At 37.1% G+C, this 17106-nt stretch overlaps 1 protein-coding gene across 4 annotated transcripts in view; it reads right to left on the reverse strand.

Moving 5' to 3' along the window:
- The window catches only part of LOC120245535 (charged multivesicular body protein 3), a 102784-nt gene that overhangs the window by 18456 nt on the left and 67222 nt on the right, over nt 1-17106 (reverse strand). For 3 of the 4 annotated variants that reach the window (XM_039252622.1, XM_039252619.1, XM_039252620.1), the window contains one exon: nt 16494-16554. In XM_039252622.1, the coding sequence (XP_039108553.1) occupies nt 16494-16554 (61 nt within the window). Of the gene's footprint in view, nt 1-16493; nt 16555-16809; nt 16858-17106 lie in introns of those variants that run through there. The other variant, XM_039252621.1, reaches the window with a different exon arrangement.

Raw genomic sequence — 17106 nt, forward strand, 5'->3', positions numbered from 1 at the left:
CCTTAAAAATAAAATCTTGAAAAAAAAAAAAAACTAAAAAGAAAAAGAGAGAGGGAGATTTTAACAAAATTAAAATAATGTGATAGGTTTTCATTATTTCCAGAAATAACATTAACATAACTTAAGAGTAAACAAATTTCAAAACTGCCTTTCCAAGGCCATTCTAACATTCACTGGTACTGGTACTAAGTAACTTTAAAAATACTATAAATGAGGGGCGCCTGGGTGGCTTAGTCGGTTAAGCGTCCGACTTTCGCTTAGGTCATGATCTCGCGGTTCGTGGGTTCGAGCCCCGCGTCGGGCTCTGTGCTGACTGCCAGCTCAGGGCCTGGAGCCTGTTTCAGTCTGTGACTCCCTCTCTCTCTGACCCTCCCCTGCTCACGCTGTCTCTCTCTCTCTCTCCTAGAAATAAATAAAACATTAAAAAAAAAAACTTTCTTTAAAAAAAAATAAAAAAATAAAGAATAAAAATACTATAAATGAGATTGCTCTAAATAATCAATAGTTTTCCTACAATAATGGAAGTACAATCTCTGTACATTTATTAATGATTTATAAAAACACTGCAACTTCAGGAAAACCCAAACATATTAAAGAATCAAAACAGCATCAACCAAAGGTAAGATATGTCTATATTACATGCTTTATGAACAGCAGAGATACTTATTGTGGTAAAATACACGTAACATAAATTTGCCATCTTAACCATTATTTTAAGTATACAGCTCAGTGGTATGAAGTACATTCATATTGTTGTGAACCATCACCACCATCCAACTCCAAAATTCTTTATAACTTTCAAAACTGAAACCCAGGCTGTTTGCCCAGGGTCATGGGGACCTGTCTCTTAGTTTTAACAGTGTATGTAGACAGAAAGGCTTCACACCACTTTTCCAATTGCAATTGTTGGAATCGTCTTCTTAGCCATCCTCCACCTCTGGGATCAGCCAACACCATTATTTCCATCTTAACCATTATTGGCAAACTTATGTTACGTGTGTTTTACCACAATAAGTATCTCTGCTGTTCATAAAGCATGTAATATAGACATATCTTACCTTTGGTTGATGATGTTCTGATTCTTTAATATGTTTGGGTTTTCCTGAAGTTGCAGTGTTTTTATAAATCATTAATAAATGTACAGAGATTATTTCCAGTTTAGCTCCTTACTGCTATCAAACACAAATGCCCAGACTTATCAGAAGTATTCCACTGAGGTTCTGAGAATTTCTAAGAATTATTCCACCTTCAACTTCCCGGTCAATATTCACCTGTGTACCTCCTATACCTACCTCTCCTGGGCTTCTATTTCAACTGTCAGAACGTGGCTCAGCAAGACCTGGGCCACTTCCTCCACAATTGGGCACCACGCATCTCTTAAAGATGCAAAACCAGCGCCCTCTTCCAGGAGGCACAGAAGCCGCCCCAAGATCAGTGGGGTAAAACCCTGGGCATCACCATTCAAGACAAGAACGTGAAGCAGACCCCTTAGGATCCGAAAGCCTGGGCTTCTGCCCACGCAGACCCTCAATGTCTGAGACTTTCTGGAGAACCATTTTCTAGATGAGGAGAAGCTCAAGAGGATGGTGACCACCTGACTCAGCCGCACAGGCCGGCCAGCCACTAGGCAAGGCAAGGATCTCTTCAAAAGGCTCACCCCTCACACAAGACTGAGTCTGCATAGCCCGGCAGCCTCTGAAGGGGCCCCTCTGGCATCCTCTTGGTGTCTGGGCTTCTGTGCGAGCCTCCCCTGCAGCCACTAGGCTGCTTTCAACCACCCAGGAGCCCCACTGAGGCTGCGCACCAAACGGAAACAATAAAGTTTTTCGCAGCAAAAATAAAAAACAAAAAACCTCAAACTCAAACCCATTAAACAATAACATTCCATTCCCTCTTCCCACCAGCCCCTGGTAGCCATCATTCTACTTTCTGTCTTTACAAATTTGACTACTCTAAGTACCTTATATAAATGGTATACAACTGGTATCATGGAGTATTTGTCTTTTTGTGACTAGCTTATTTCACTTAGCATAACATCCTCAAAGTTCATCTGTGTTGTAGCATGTATCAAAATTTCTTTTCTTTTTAAGGCTGAAAAATACTCTACTGCACATATATACCAATTTTAATTATTCATTTATCTATCAACAGGCATGTGGGCTGCTTTTAACTCTTAGCTATTGTGAATAATGACACTATGAACATAAGTGTGCAAATATCTCTGGAACACCCCTTACAAAACTTTTGTGTATATACCTATATTACCATAGACTGAGTGGCTTAAAAAACATAGATTTCTCACAATTCTGGAGGCTGGAAAGTCCAAGATCAAGGTGCCAACAACCAATTTGGTTCCTGCTGAGAGCCTACCTCTTGGTTTGCAGACAGATAGCTTCTTGCTGTATCCTCACATGGCCAAGAGACACAAAAATTCAGCCCACAGCATTCTGCCTCTGCCCATCCCCATTTATGTCCTTCTCACATGCAAAATGCATTCATTCCATCCCAACCACTTCAAAGGTCTTAACTCATTCCAGCATCAACTTTAACTTCTAAAGTCCAAAGTCTCATCTAATGCCTGAAACTAATGTAACACTCTGAGCCAACTATATTAAAAAATAAATTATATATAAAATATATAATCTAAAAATTATTTAATGTTTATTCATCTTTGAGACAGAGACAGACAGAGCGAGCATGAGTGGGGGAAGGACAAAGAAAGAGAGACACAGAATCGCAAGCAGGCTCCGGGCTCTGAGCTGTCAGCACAGAGCCTGATGCGGGGCTCAAACTCATGAACCACGAGATCATGACCTGAGCTGAAGTCGGATGCTTAACTGAAGGGTGCCACCCAGGTACCCTATATATACACATGAGATTCAAGGTATGACTGACCCTGAGGCAAACTCTCCAGCTATGAACATGCAACAGGGAATCCAAAAGGGAGAAACAGGAAAGCAAGGAAGGGGTGACAGTCCTGAGCAATTCCAAACCCAAGCAAGGCAAACTCTAGAAGACCTTAAAAGTCAAGAATAATCCTCTCCGACTCAGTGCTCTGACTTCTAGATCCACTGAGGTGGCAATATCACCCTAATGCGTTAGTGAGGTACCACCATGCTGTGGCTTTCTGGAGAGGCCCCACCCAACCTAAGGTTCTGCTGGGCAGGGGGTCATACCACCAGGGAGCTACCAGAACTTCTTTCCTATGGCTTTGATTGGAGGCAGTCTGGGTTACTAGAACCAAGACGATAGCTCTGTTGATCTCTGAATCAGCTTTTGGGACATTCTTTCCTTGAAGAACAGTGCAGGTTCAAAGCCTAATGGTTTGTTTTATTGTCCTGTCCAAAGAATCTAAGTCTGATAGCCTTCATTCTTTCCAACCTGTATCCATCTCCTTTAGTTCAAACTGGCAGTAATCTTATTGGGGTCACTGAAGAAGTCCATGGTTAACATACATTCTAATCTCCTTGTCAAATAGTTGATCAGCCATACCCGTGTATCTTCTTCCAAACATGCTTTCTTGTTTTCTGCAATATGTACAGATTGAGACTATTCCAAATCTTTAACTTCTGGTTCCTTTTTGTTTAACAGTACCTTTTTTGAAATAATAAATGAATTCAGCAGGGCTACACGATATAATACACAGAAATTAGTTGCGCTTATATACAAAAATAACAAAGTGGCAGAAAGATAAATTAAGAAAACAATTCCATTTACAATTGCACCAAAAGGAATAAAATACCTAGGAATGAACTTAACCAAGGAAGTAAAAGACCTATACTCTGAAAACTATAAAACAATGACAAAAACAATGAAGATGATACAAACAAATGAAAAGATATTCATTCCATGTTTGTGGGCTGGAAGAATTAATATTGTTAAAATATCTATACCATACAAAGAAATCTGCAGATTCAATGCAATCCTTATTAAAGTACCAAAAGCATTTTTCACAGAACTAGAACAAATAATAAAATTTGTATGCTACCACAGAAGACCCTGAAGAGCCAAAGCAACCTTGAGAAAGAAGAATAAAGCTGGAAGTATAGTTATTCCAGATTTCAAGATACATACAAAGCTACTAGTAATCAAAACACTATGGTACTGGCACATGTGCACGTACACACACACACACACACACACGTACACAAGACATATAAATCAATGGAACAGAATACAGAGCCCAGAAATAAACCCAAACTCATATATTCAATATTTAACAAAGGAGGCAAGAATATACAATGGGAAACGACACTGTTTTCAGTAAATGGTGCTGGAAAAATTGGACAACTACTTGCAAAAAAATGAGATCGTACCACTTTCTAACACCATACACAAAAATGACTCAAAATGGATTAAAGAACTAAACATGAAACCTGAAACCATAAGACTCCTGGAAGAAAACAAAGGTGGTAGTTTTTTTGACACTGGCCTTAACATGTGGAATCACATGCTAATTCTATTTTTAGTTTTTTGAGCAATAGCCATTCTGTTTTCCACAGCTGTTGTGCCATTTTACATTCCCACTAACAGTGATCACTGGTTCAAATTTCTCTACATTTCTCAACATTTTTCTTATCAACATTGGTTTCAGGCAAGGGAAACAAAAGCAAAAATAAATTAAGGCTACATCAAAATGAAGCCCTTTGGAAAGGAAGGAAACTGTCAACAAAACAAAAAGGCAACCTGCTGAATGGGAGAAGATATTTGCTAACAATATATCTGATAAGGGGTTAATATCAAAAGTATATAAAGAATTTATGCAAAATAATGGGCAGTGGACCTGAACAGTCATTTCTCCGAAGACCTATAGATCACCAACAAACACATGAAAAGATGCTCAACATTACTAATCATCAGGGAAATGCAAATCAAAACCACTATGAGATATCACCTTGCACCTGTCAGAATGGCTAGAATCAAAACAACAAGAAATAACAAGAGGATGTGGAGAAACGGGAACCCTCATGCACTGTTGGTGGGAATGTAAATTGGTGCAGCCACTGTGGAAGAGTATGGCAGTTCCTAAAAAATTAAAAACAGAAATAGCATTTGATCCAGTAATTCTACTACTGTGTATTTACCCCCCAAAACCCCACTAATTTGAAAAGACATATGCACCCTTGTTTACTGCAGCATTTAGAATAGCCAAGATAAAGATAGAAGGATAAAGAGAACAGAAAGATATTAAAGGCACTAAATCCCATTCATAAAGGCTCCACCTTCATGGCCTAATTATTTCCCAAAGCCCCACCTCCTCCAAATTCTATTGCACTGGGGATTAGGATTTCAACATAATGAATTTTGGAAGCAAAACAAACATTGAGTTCATAGTAATACTCAAAAGCAGAATTGTGGAGTCACATGGTAATTCTATTTTTAACTTTTTGAGGAATAGCCATACTGTTTTCCACAGCTGTTGTGCCATTTTACATTTCCACCAACAGTGACCACTGGTTCAACTTTCTCTACATCATTGCCAACACTTGGTTTTTCATTTTGTTTTAATTGATAGCAGCCATTGTTATTTCACTGCAGTTTTGATGTACATTTCCCTAATGATTAATGATTCTGAACATCTTTTCACGTGCTTATTGACCACTTGCATATTTTCTTTGGAGAAATATTCTAAAAATCTGAAACTCTATTTAAGTCCTTTACCCATTTTTGGATAGAGCTATTTTTTTAGTTGTTGAGTTTCAAGAGTTATATATATATATATATATATACATATAAAGTATATATAAACTTATATAAGTATATATATATGTGTGTGTGTATATATATATATATATGTTCTGGATATTAATCTCTTATCGGATTTATAAATATTTTCTACCATTTGGTGGGGTACCTTTCTACTGTTACTGTTTCTACTAGGTATTCTGAGTCCCAAATAAAGTCCATTTTGTTATATTTTTGTTGTTGCCTGTAGCTTTGGGGTCAAATCCAAAAAATCATTGCCAAATTCAGTATCATGATGCTTTTGTTCTATGTTCTCTTCTAGGAGTTTCAGTTTTAGCTTTTACATTCAGGTCTTAAATTTGAGTTAATTTGTGTATTATGGTGTTAAATATGGGTCCAACTTCATTCTTTTGCATGTGGATATCCAGTTTTCCCAGCTCCATCTGCTGAAAACACTGTCTTTTCCCCAGTGAATGGTCTTGGCATTCCTATCAAAAATCATTTGGCCATATATGTAAGGATTTATTTCTGGCCTCTCAATTCTAGTCTATTGGTCTTCATGCAGGTAGTATACTGTTTTATTTCTACAGCTTTGTAGTAAGTTTTGAAATGAGAGAGTGTGAGTTATCCAAATTTGTTCTTTTTCAAAACTGTTTTAGCTCTTCCCTGGGATTCTATGTGAATTTTAAAATGGATTTTTCTATTTCTGAAAAAAAGTCTTTGGGATTTTGATAGGGATTGCACTGAATCTGTCAATTGCACTGGGTGCTATTGCTATCTTAACAATACTAAGTATTCCAATCCATGGACACAGAATGTCTTTCCATTTATTTAGATATTTAATTTCTTTCAGTAATATTTTTATAGTTTTCATTGTACAAGTTTTCCATCTCCTTGACGAATTCCTAAGTATTTCACTCTTTGTTGCTGCTGTAAATAGGACTGTTTTCTTAATTTCCTCTTCAGACTATTAACTATTAGTGTATAGAAATGCAGTTGATTTAAAAAAAAAAAGGGGGGGGAGGGCACCTGGGTGGCTTAGTCGGTTAAGCGTCCAACTTTCGCTTAGGTCGTGATCTCGCGGTTCGTGGGTTCGAGCCCCACGTCGGGCTCTGTGCTGACTGCCAGCTCAGAGCCTGGAGCCTGTTTCAGAGTCTGTGTCTCCCTCTCTCTCTGACCCTCCCCCGCTCATGCTGTCTCTCTCTCTCCTAGAAATAAAAATATTAAAAAAAAAAAAAAAAGAAATGCAGTTGATTTTTTATGTTATGTATCCTAGTTCCCTGAATTCATTTATTAGTTCTAAAAGTTCTGTTGTAGAATGTTTAGTTTTATACACATTAAGACTATATTATCTGAAAAGAGATAATTTTACTTCTTCCTTCCCAATTTAGATACCTTTTCTTTCTTTTAATTGTTCTGTTTAAATCTTCCAGTACTCTGTTGAGGAGAGGTAGCAAAGGCAGGCACTGTTATGGTATTTTTGATCACAGAGAAAAAGCTTTCTTTCACCACTGAGTGTAATGTTTACTGTGGATTTTTCACATATCGCTTTTATTATGTTGAGGTAATTTCTTTCCGTCCCTATCGATGTTACCATAAAAGAGTGTCAAATTCTGTCAAATGTTTTTTCCATCAACTGAGATGATCATGTATATTTTTCCTTTATTTTATTGATGTGCTATATTACATTGGTTGATTTACATATATTAAACTATGTTGATTTACATATATTAAACTATCCTTGCTTTCTAAGAATCCAACTTGGCCATGGTGAATAATCCTCTTGAATTTTGTCTGCTAGGTTTTTTTTTTTTTTTGTGATTTCTGCACCAGTGTTCATAAGAGATATTATATAGTTTTCTTTTCCTGTAGTGTCAACTGGCTTTGGTATCAGGGAAATAATGGCCTTATAAAACAACTTAAGAAGTGTTTTCTTCTCAAGTTTTTGGTAAAGTTTAAGAAGAGCTGTGGTTAGTTCTTAACATGTTTGGTAGAAATCACCAGGGAATACATCAGGTCTAGCATTTTTCTTTATCAGGAGATTTCTGACTACAGATTCAATCTCCTTACTAGTTATGTCTGTTCAGATTTTCTCTTCACGTTTCAGTCTTGGTAGATTTTGTGATTCTGCGAATCTGTCCATTTATCTAGATTATCCAATTCACTGGTGTACATAGTACCCTTCTAATATATACTGTCAATTTTTTTTAGAATGGTGGTAGCACTCCCACTTTCATTTCCAATTTTAGGCATCTGAATCTTCTCTTTCTTTTGTCCTCTCTTAGTCAGTGTAGCCAAAGTCAATTTTGTTGGCCTTTTCTAAGAATTCACTTTTGGTTTCTTATTCTCTACTGTTTTTCTATTCTCCATTTCATTTAACTCTGCTCTAATCCTTATTACTTCTTTCATTCTGGTTTTAGGTTAAGTTTTTTTTTTCTAATTCTGTAAGATGTAAAGTTAGGTTGTTGATTTGAGATCTTTCTTCTTTTTTAATGTAAGCATTTTTACAGGTATATTTTCCCTCTGAGTACTGCTTTTGCTACATACCATGAGTTTTGATACACTGTATTGTGATTTTCACTGATCTCTAAATACTTTCTAGTTTCCCTTAAGATTTCTTAACCAATACGCTCTTTTAAAGTATGTTGGGGCATCTGGGTGGCTCTGACGGTTAAGCGTCTGACTTCAGCCCAAATCATAATCCCACAATTATTGAGTTCGAGCCCCCACATCTGGCTCTATGCTGACAGCTCAGAGCCTGGAGCCCACCCCAGACTGTGTGTCTCCCTCTCTCTCTGCCCCTCCCCCCACTCACATTTTCTCTCTCTCTCTTAAAAATAAACATTTATTAAAAAGTGTGTTAATTTCCCAATTATTTGTGAATTTCCCAGTGTTCCATCTTCTGACTTCTAATCAACCCTTGTGGTCAGAGAAGACACCATATATATTTTTAGTTGATTGAGACTTGATTTTTGGACTAACATATGGTCTATTCTGAAGAATGTCCTAGGAGTACTTGAGAAAAATGTGTATTCTGTTGTTGGGTATTCTGTATAGGTCTATTAGATTTAGTTGATTTATTGTGTTATTCAAGTACTCTTATTTCCTTATTATTTTCTTAAGTTTATTTATTTATTTTGAGAGAGACAGAGACAGTGCAGGCACGGGAAGAGCAGAGAAAGGGAGAGACAGGGAATCCCAAGCAGGCTCCACACTGGCAGCACAGAGCCCAACACGGGGCTCAAACTCACAAAACTGTAAGATCATGACCTGAGCCGAAACCAAGAGTCAGATGCTCAACTGACTGAGCCACTCAGGCGCCCTCTTATTTCCTTATTTACCTTGTCTGGTTGTTCTATTCACTTTTGAGAGTAGGTTATTAAAAGTCTCCAACTATTATTGTAGAATTAGTTCCCCCTTTAGTTCTGTCAATTTTTGCTTCATGTATTTTGCCAATCTTTTTAGGTGCATAGACATGCGTGTGTAATTAATTGTTTTATCTCTTATTCTACTGAACCTGTTAGTAACATATAATGTCCTTCTTTGACTCTTCTAATCTTTCTGATTTCAAGTTTGTTTTATATTAGTATAGCTACCTCCACTCTCTTTTGGTTACTACTTCCATGGCATATCTTTTTCTGTCCTTTCACTTTCAACCTATTTGTACTTTTGGATCTAAAGTGATTAAGTCTCAGGGGCACCTGAGTTGCTCAACTCACTCAGTTGAGCATCCGACTCTTGATTTTGGCTCAGGTCATGATCCCAGAGCCCATGCTGAGCTCCATACTGAATGTGGAGCCTGCTTAGGATTCTCTGTCCCTCTGCCCCTCTCCCCTACTCACACTCTCTCTAAAAAAAAAAAAAAAAAAAAGTCTCTTGCAGACAACATAGAGTAGGATCGTTTTTAAAACTCCACTCTGCCAAGCGCTGTCTTTCAACTAAAGAGTTTAACCCATTTACATTTAATTACTGATATGGAGAGGTCTACTTTTGCCATTTTGTCATATTTTTTTGTAGGCCTTACAGCTGTTTTGTCTTTCATTTCCTGCATTAATGTTGTCTTTTGTGTTTACTCATTTTTTCATAATGAAACTTTTCAAATCCCTTTTCATTGGCGTTTCTGTATAAGCCACAGCAATTTCTTTGTGATTACCATGGATATTACATTTAATATCCTGAAGTTATAACACTAATTTGAATTCGTATGAGCTTAACTTCAATAGTGTACAAAAACTTTACTTGTATACAGCTCTGTCCCCACCTCCATTCAGTTACTGATGTCCCAGAAGTACGTATTTCTGTACTGTGAGTTCAAACACATAGCATATTTATTTTAACGTTCAAGTCTCCTAAATCATGTAGAAAACAAAAACGGAGATACAACCAAAGTTACAAAAATGCTAGTTTTTATAACTGCCCATGTATTTACCTTTAACAGAGATATCTGGTTTTTATATGGCTTCACGTTACTGTCTTATTTTAATTTCAACCTAAAGGACACCCTGTAGCACTTACTGCCAGGTTGGCCTAGTGGTAACAAACTTCCCCAGCTTTTGTTTACCTAGGAATGTCTTGATTTCTCCCTCATTTTGCTGGATATAGGATCCTTGGCTGATAGTTCTTCTTTCAGCATTTGAATGTATCAACCCACTGCCTTCTGGGCCTCAACACTTCTGGTGAGAAATCTGCTGAAAATCTCACCAAGGATCCCTTCTATACAGTAAGTCATTTCTCCCTGCTTGAAACATTATCTTTCTAAAATTTGATTATAATATGCTTTGGCATGAGTCTCTTTGAATATATACCATTTCAAGTATGTGGCACTTCTTGGATGATTATATTCATGTCTTTCATAAAATTAGGGAAGTTTCTGTCAGTATTTCTTTAAATCATCTTCCTGCTCTATTTTTTTTAATGTTTTATTTATTTCTAGGAGAGAGAGAGAGAGACAGCGCGAGCAGGGGAGGCTCAGAGAGAGAGGGAGACACAGAATCTGAAGCAGGCTCCAGGCTCTGAGCTGGCAGTCAGCACAGAGCCCGACGTGGGGTTCGAACCCACGAACCACGAGATCACGACCCAAGCGAAAGTCGGACGCTCAACCAACTAAGCCACTCAGGCGCCCCTCCCTGCTCCTTTTCTCTACACTGCTCCTGGGACACCCAAAGTGTGTATGCTGGTCTACTTCGTGGTGTCCTACAGACCACTTGGGCTAAGTTTACTTCAAATTTTTTCCTTCTTCTCAGACTTGAAAATTCCAACTATACTATTTTCAAGTTCACTATTTCTTCTGCCTACTCAAACCTGCTTCCAAATAACTCTAGTAATTTTTTCATTTCAGTTACTGTACTTTTCAATAGCAGAATTTCTTCATTTCTTTTCATGGTTTCTCTTTATTCATATTTCCATTTTGTTCATGAACATCTGTTCATGTTTGTGTCATCTTTCTGATCTTGTCCACATCTTACCTTAGCTCTTTGCATATCTTTAAAACAATTGTTTGAAAATATTTGTTGAGTAAATCAGTCATCCAGTCTTTCTCAGGGACATTTTCTGTTCATTTATTTTCCTTTGGATGGACCATATTTTCTTGTGTGTACACCTTGTGATTTTTTTTTTGTTATTGTTGAAAATGAGCCATTTGAATCTTAGAACTCTGGAAATCAGATTCTCCCACTTCTCCAGGGTTTGCTGTTTTTTGTTTTTATTGATGTAGGGTATCTCTGTGTCTTCTCAGGACTTTTCAGAGCTGCATTTTTCCCTGGGTGTGCATGGTGACCTTTTATATTCTCTCATGTATGTGGTTGCTTTTGAATGTCTTAGCCCTTGATATTAGGAATATAAAATAGTGCAGTGCTATGGAAAGCACTAGGGTGTTTCCTCGAAAATTAAATACAGAATTACCATTTGACCCCATAATTCTACTATAGGGTATATACACACCAAAAAAAAAAAAAATGACATCAGGGATTTGATGAGATTATCTGTACACTCATGTTCATAAAATCATTATTCACATAGCCCAAAGGTGGAAACAACCCAAATGTCCATCAAAAGATAAATATAATGAAGTACTACTCAGTCTTAAAAAGGAAGTTAACTTGGTAGGGTTAGGGGGAATAAAAAGGAAGTTAGTTCTGATTCATGCTATATAACATGGATGAATACTAAAAACATTATTATGGTAAGTAAAATAAGCCAGGCACAAAGGGACAGATACTGTTTGATTCCACTTATATGAGGAATCTAGGATAGTCAAATTATACATAGAGACAGAAAGTAGAACAACGGTTACCAGGGGATTTTGTATCAGTTGTGGGGGAAAGAAAGCTATTGTTTAATGTGTACAGACTTTCAGTATATGATGAAGGAAAAGTTTTGAAAATGGATAGTGGTAGTGGTTGCACAGCAGTCTGAAAGTACTTAATGTCACTGAACTGTATACTTAAAACTGGTTAGTTTTGTGTTAGGTATACTTTAATAAGAAATAAGTCAATAAAACAGCAACAGGAAAAGTATAATCATTCATAAATGTTTTTTTTTTAATAAAGACAAGTACAGATATAAGTTTCAGATATATCTGAAAGGATGATCACCAAAATATTTATGGTACTATGTCTGGGTGGTAGAATTTCAGGGTGGTTTTAAGTCTCCTATTTACACTTTTCTGCATCAATATGTATATTACTACCTTTATGCTTATGGGGAGGGATATAGAAACCAAGCTATTTTCATTTGAGGAGGCGGCAATGTATATGATTTAAATTCATTCTAATATTGCCTATCATGAGTGCACTAAGTGTATTATACATCTAACTGAAAGCTAAAAAACTGATTCCTCCATGAGAAGATGAGAACTACTTGTGCTTATACTTTGCTTTATTGAGGTCACTATTGTTTTTCTCTTTGAACTTTTTACTTAAGCATATCATACACACAGAAAAGCATACTTTACTGTAGAGATATACAAATTTTCACAAATTAAACACACCCATGTAACCAGGAGCCGTTATCAAGAAACAAAGTATTACAAAGGTCTCTTTATGTCTGCCTTAATTCACCATGCCCTTTCCCCAAGGGTAACCAATACTGACTTCAAGATCATAGGTTAATTTTGCTTGTACTGTAGATTTCCTGGCAGCAAATTCTCTTGGCTTCTGTATAAAAATAGCTTTATTTCTCCACCTCCACTTCTGAATGCTATTTTCACTGGATATAGAATTCTAGGATAATGTTGAGTTCTTTTCTTTCTTTCATCACATTAAGATGTTTTGGTTTGGGATGCCTGGGTAGCTCAGTTGGTTGAGCACCTGCCTCCTGATTTCATTTCAGTTCAAGTCACAATTCCAGAGCTTGGGATCATGCCCAAAGTTGGGCTCCACACTGACTGTGGGGCTTGCTCTCTCTGACCCTCTCCCCTGCTTGCTGTCTCTAAGAATAAAATAAAATAATTTTAAAAAATAGGAAAGGAAGATGTTTTGGTTTGCACTGCTTCTGAAAGAACATTTTAATCATCCTTATCATTTTGTATTTAATGCGGTTTTTTTCTCAGACTATCTTCTCTCTTCATTGTTAACTTTCAGTAATTTGAATATGACATGCTTTGGTATGTTTTTGTTTGTATTATCCTTGACACACAACACCACTTGATACTGTTCCACAGCTCACTGATGCTATGTTCATACATATTTTCCTTACATTTTTTCCTCTCCTTATTACAGTTTACTTTGTATTACTTATTTTCACTGATCTTATTTTTTATACTGTCTTATCTGCTTAACTCATGCAGTGAAGTTTTCATTTTATTTCAATTTATTTCTAAATCCTAGAAGTTCCATTTTATTCTTTTCTATATCTTCTATTTTTCCTATTGTGTTCCTGTTTTCCTTTAAATTCATTAACATATTTATAATAGCTGTTTAAATCCTTGTCTACATTTTCAATCATCTCTTTTTTCTGGGTCTATTTGTACCACCTAATTTTTTCCCTCATTTTGGGTCACCACTCTCCTGCTTCTTTCTAGTCTTTTTTCATGGGATGTTGGATGCTCTAAATGTTTCCTTTTAAGTGTCTAAATTTTTTGGTCTTTCTTTAAAGAGCATTCACCTTTATTTTGACAGGCATTTAAGCTGTCTGCAGATCAGCTTTCAAGAACTTTTTTTTGTTTAGTTTTGAGAGAGAGCGAGAGAGAGAGAGCGAGCCTGCCAGTACAAGCATGAGCAGGGGAGGAACACAGAGAGAGGGAGACAGAGAATCCAAAACAGGCTCTGTGCCCTCAGTTCAAAGCCTGACATAGGGCATGAGCCCATGAATCAAGGGTTCATGAAATCATGACCCGAGCCAAAGTGCAACACTCAACCGACTTGAGCCACCCAGGTTAAGGCCCTAGGAACTGTTTTGAAACTTTGTTGGTGACGGCTTAAGGTTGCCTTTAATCTAGGCCTGCCTTAGCCTTAATATTAAGGCATGATCTTTCTGAGTTCTCTAATGAATGTCCAAGATGTTCACCAAAGTCTCCTTCCTTGTCTGATCAGAACTCTACCATCTCTCAATTCTGTTAGCTCTAAGAATTGTTTAGCTTATGGTGTATTTGTTCTGTCCCCAGTAACTGTTCTTTGCCTAGCCTCTTGAAATCTCATTCTAAGTATGCAAGGCTTATATTCAGCCAAAGGCTCAACGGTACACTGTGTAGACATTTAGAGCTCTTTCTGTGGGTGCTGCCCTTCTCTCTGATATTTTGCCCCACAAATTCCAGTCACTACAGCTTCTCTGAACTCTGATCTCAGCCTCCTCACCCACAAAACCACCATGCTTTGCTTAGAATTTCCTTACATATGCTACAATCAGAAAGTTTCTCCAGGCTGAAAATTAGGACCATATTAAGACTCTCTTTGTGAGGCACCTGGCTCAGTTGGTGAGGATTTGACTCTTGATTTCGACTCAAGTCATGATCTCACAGTTCGTGTGATTGAGCCCCATGTCATGTTGGACTCTATGCTGACAGCACAGAGCCCACTTTGGATTCTCTTTCTTCCTCTCTCTCTGCCTCTCTCCCCACCCAACTCTCTCTCTCAAAGTAAATAAACTAAAACAAAACAAAACGAAAACAAAAAACAATCTCAGTTTCCTAGAAAAAACAACCTCAGTATTCCTAGGAAAAAAAATCCTTCACTGTCAGTCGTCCAAGGTTTGAAAACCGAGTTTCATAGAATTTGTCCAGTTTTTTAATTTATTTATGATGGAAGTACAAGTCCAAAATCATTAATCCATCATGGCTGGGAACAGAATTGCCTGTTTTAATTCCTTTCTTGAGGGAGTGATACTGGAATACCCTTCTGGTATCTTCTCCAATCATGAAATGTTAAAAAATCATAGAAGTTTTAAACATTACTACTTCTTTACATGTCACTTTAATTTTAAGCTGTACTTTACAACAACATTTAGAAATATATTTTCCTCGCGAGGCACCTGGGTGGCTCAGTAGGTTAACTGTCTGACTTGGGCTCAGGTCACAATCACATGGTTCAGGAGCTCAAGCCCCACATCAGGATCTCTGCTATCAGCACAGAGCCCACTTCAGATTCTCTGTCCCTGTCTTTCTCTGATCCTCCCCTGCTGGTTCTCTCTTTCAAAATAAATAAGTACACTTAAAAGATCTATTTAAAAAAAGAAAGAAATACATTTTCCTTGGGGTGCTTGAGCCTGGGTTGTTCATTCAGTTGAGCTTCTGACTCTTGATTTTGGCTCAGGTCATGATCTCACAGTCTGTAAGTTCAAGCCCCCCATCAGGCTCTCTGCTGTCAGCATGGAGTCCACCTTGGATCCTGTCTTTTGCTCTCTCTACCCCTTCCCCCTCCCTCAAAAATAAATTTAAATATTTAAATATTTATATTTTAAATTTTATAAATTTAAAAAATTTTTTTAATGTATTTCCCTCAATTTATAGCTATGCTAAGATAAACAAAAGAGTGATGAAAATGGAACTGCATTGCATTCCTTACTTACCCACAATTTATTTAACATGAATTTCATAAGATCATTTCTTCATAGGTAAGAAGAGGTTTCTTCACTTCCTTTTTACAACAGCTTAAAACACAATTGTTTCCTTTACAATTCTGGTGGCCAAAAGTCTAAAATTAAGGTGTTGGAAGGACTGTGTTTTTCTGGAGGCTTCAGGGAAGAATCCATTTCCTTGCCTTCTCTAGCTTCTAGAGGACAATGGCATTCCTAGGCTCATGACCTCCTCCTCCTCCATTTTCAAAGGGCATTACCTTAACACCTGGTTCCATGGCAACATTTCCCTTTTTCTCACTTTTTCTCAACATATTATTTCCTTCTTGTAAGGACCCTTGTGATTACACTGGACCTACCCAGACACCCAGGATAATCTCCCTACCTGACAATCCCTAATTTGATAACATCTGCAAAGTCCTTTTTGTCACATAAGTGACATATTTACAGATTCTTGAGATTTGAAAGTGGGTATCTGTGGAAGGTCATTATTCTATCTATCACAGTATGGGAGCACCTGCTTTGTTTCCAACAGTAACCTAACCTTTAGGAAGTCAGAGATAATGAACATGGCCCCTCCCCCTTGAATAGCTGAATTGAAGGCCAGAGGAAAGACTTAGCTCTTCTAAAACGTATATGCTTTCCTTATAATGATTAGAAAGCAAGATGATTAGGACATCTATAAACAATTATTTAAGAATAAACTATGTCTTACAATAGGTAGATACAGCTTGTTTTTATGAACTAATACAAAATACACCAAGAGGGTAAGGAATAGGAGACATAAAATTATAATTTACCTCGTATTTGCCTGTCAACAACTCTCATTTCCTTTCTTATCTTCAATGACCATTCATTGACCTGAGAAAAATTTTAGAAAAGGAATTATAAGAAAAGCCAACACTCCTACTTCACCAAATTTTAAAGAATCTTGTGTTCATTCTGTATTTATTCCAGACACAAACCAGACACAAAATCAATAAATCTACTTTCAAACAAAAGCTTTAGGGCCAAATTCTATTTTCTTCCATGTTTTTATTCACAGTATATAGAAGTCCCAAGTTATTTAAAGATTCTTATCTGAAGGCAGGCAGTAAGAAACACTTTATACAAGACCTCAGAGAGAGTTCAATACCCTGCAGGTACATCAACATGCTTCAAGAGGTGCACAGGCATAAATAGATAGGTTTTAAGGGCATCAGAAGACTTTCAACATCTAAACATAACTATTTCAAAACCTGCTCTGCCTGTGTCACAAGGGGTTCACCTTTTCCTTCCCCTTTTCAACAATGTTTTTTTTCATTTTACAAAAGACAGAAAATCCTCTGACCTATGTCTCTTATTACCATGATATATTTCCCTCAGAGGCAAAAACCTCTAAAGCACTAAACGTAGGGCCACTGGCAATACTAG

This window comes from Hyaena hyaena, unplaced genomic scaffold (assembly GCF_003009895.1).
Source record: "Hyaena hyaena isolate Hyena2069 unplaced genomic scaffold, ASM300989v1 scaffold_421, whole genome shotgun sequence".
NCBI lineage: Eukaryota > Metazoa > Chordata > Mammalia > Carnivora > Hyaenidae > Hyaena > Hyaena hyaena.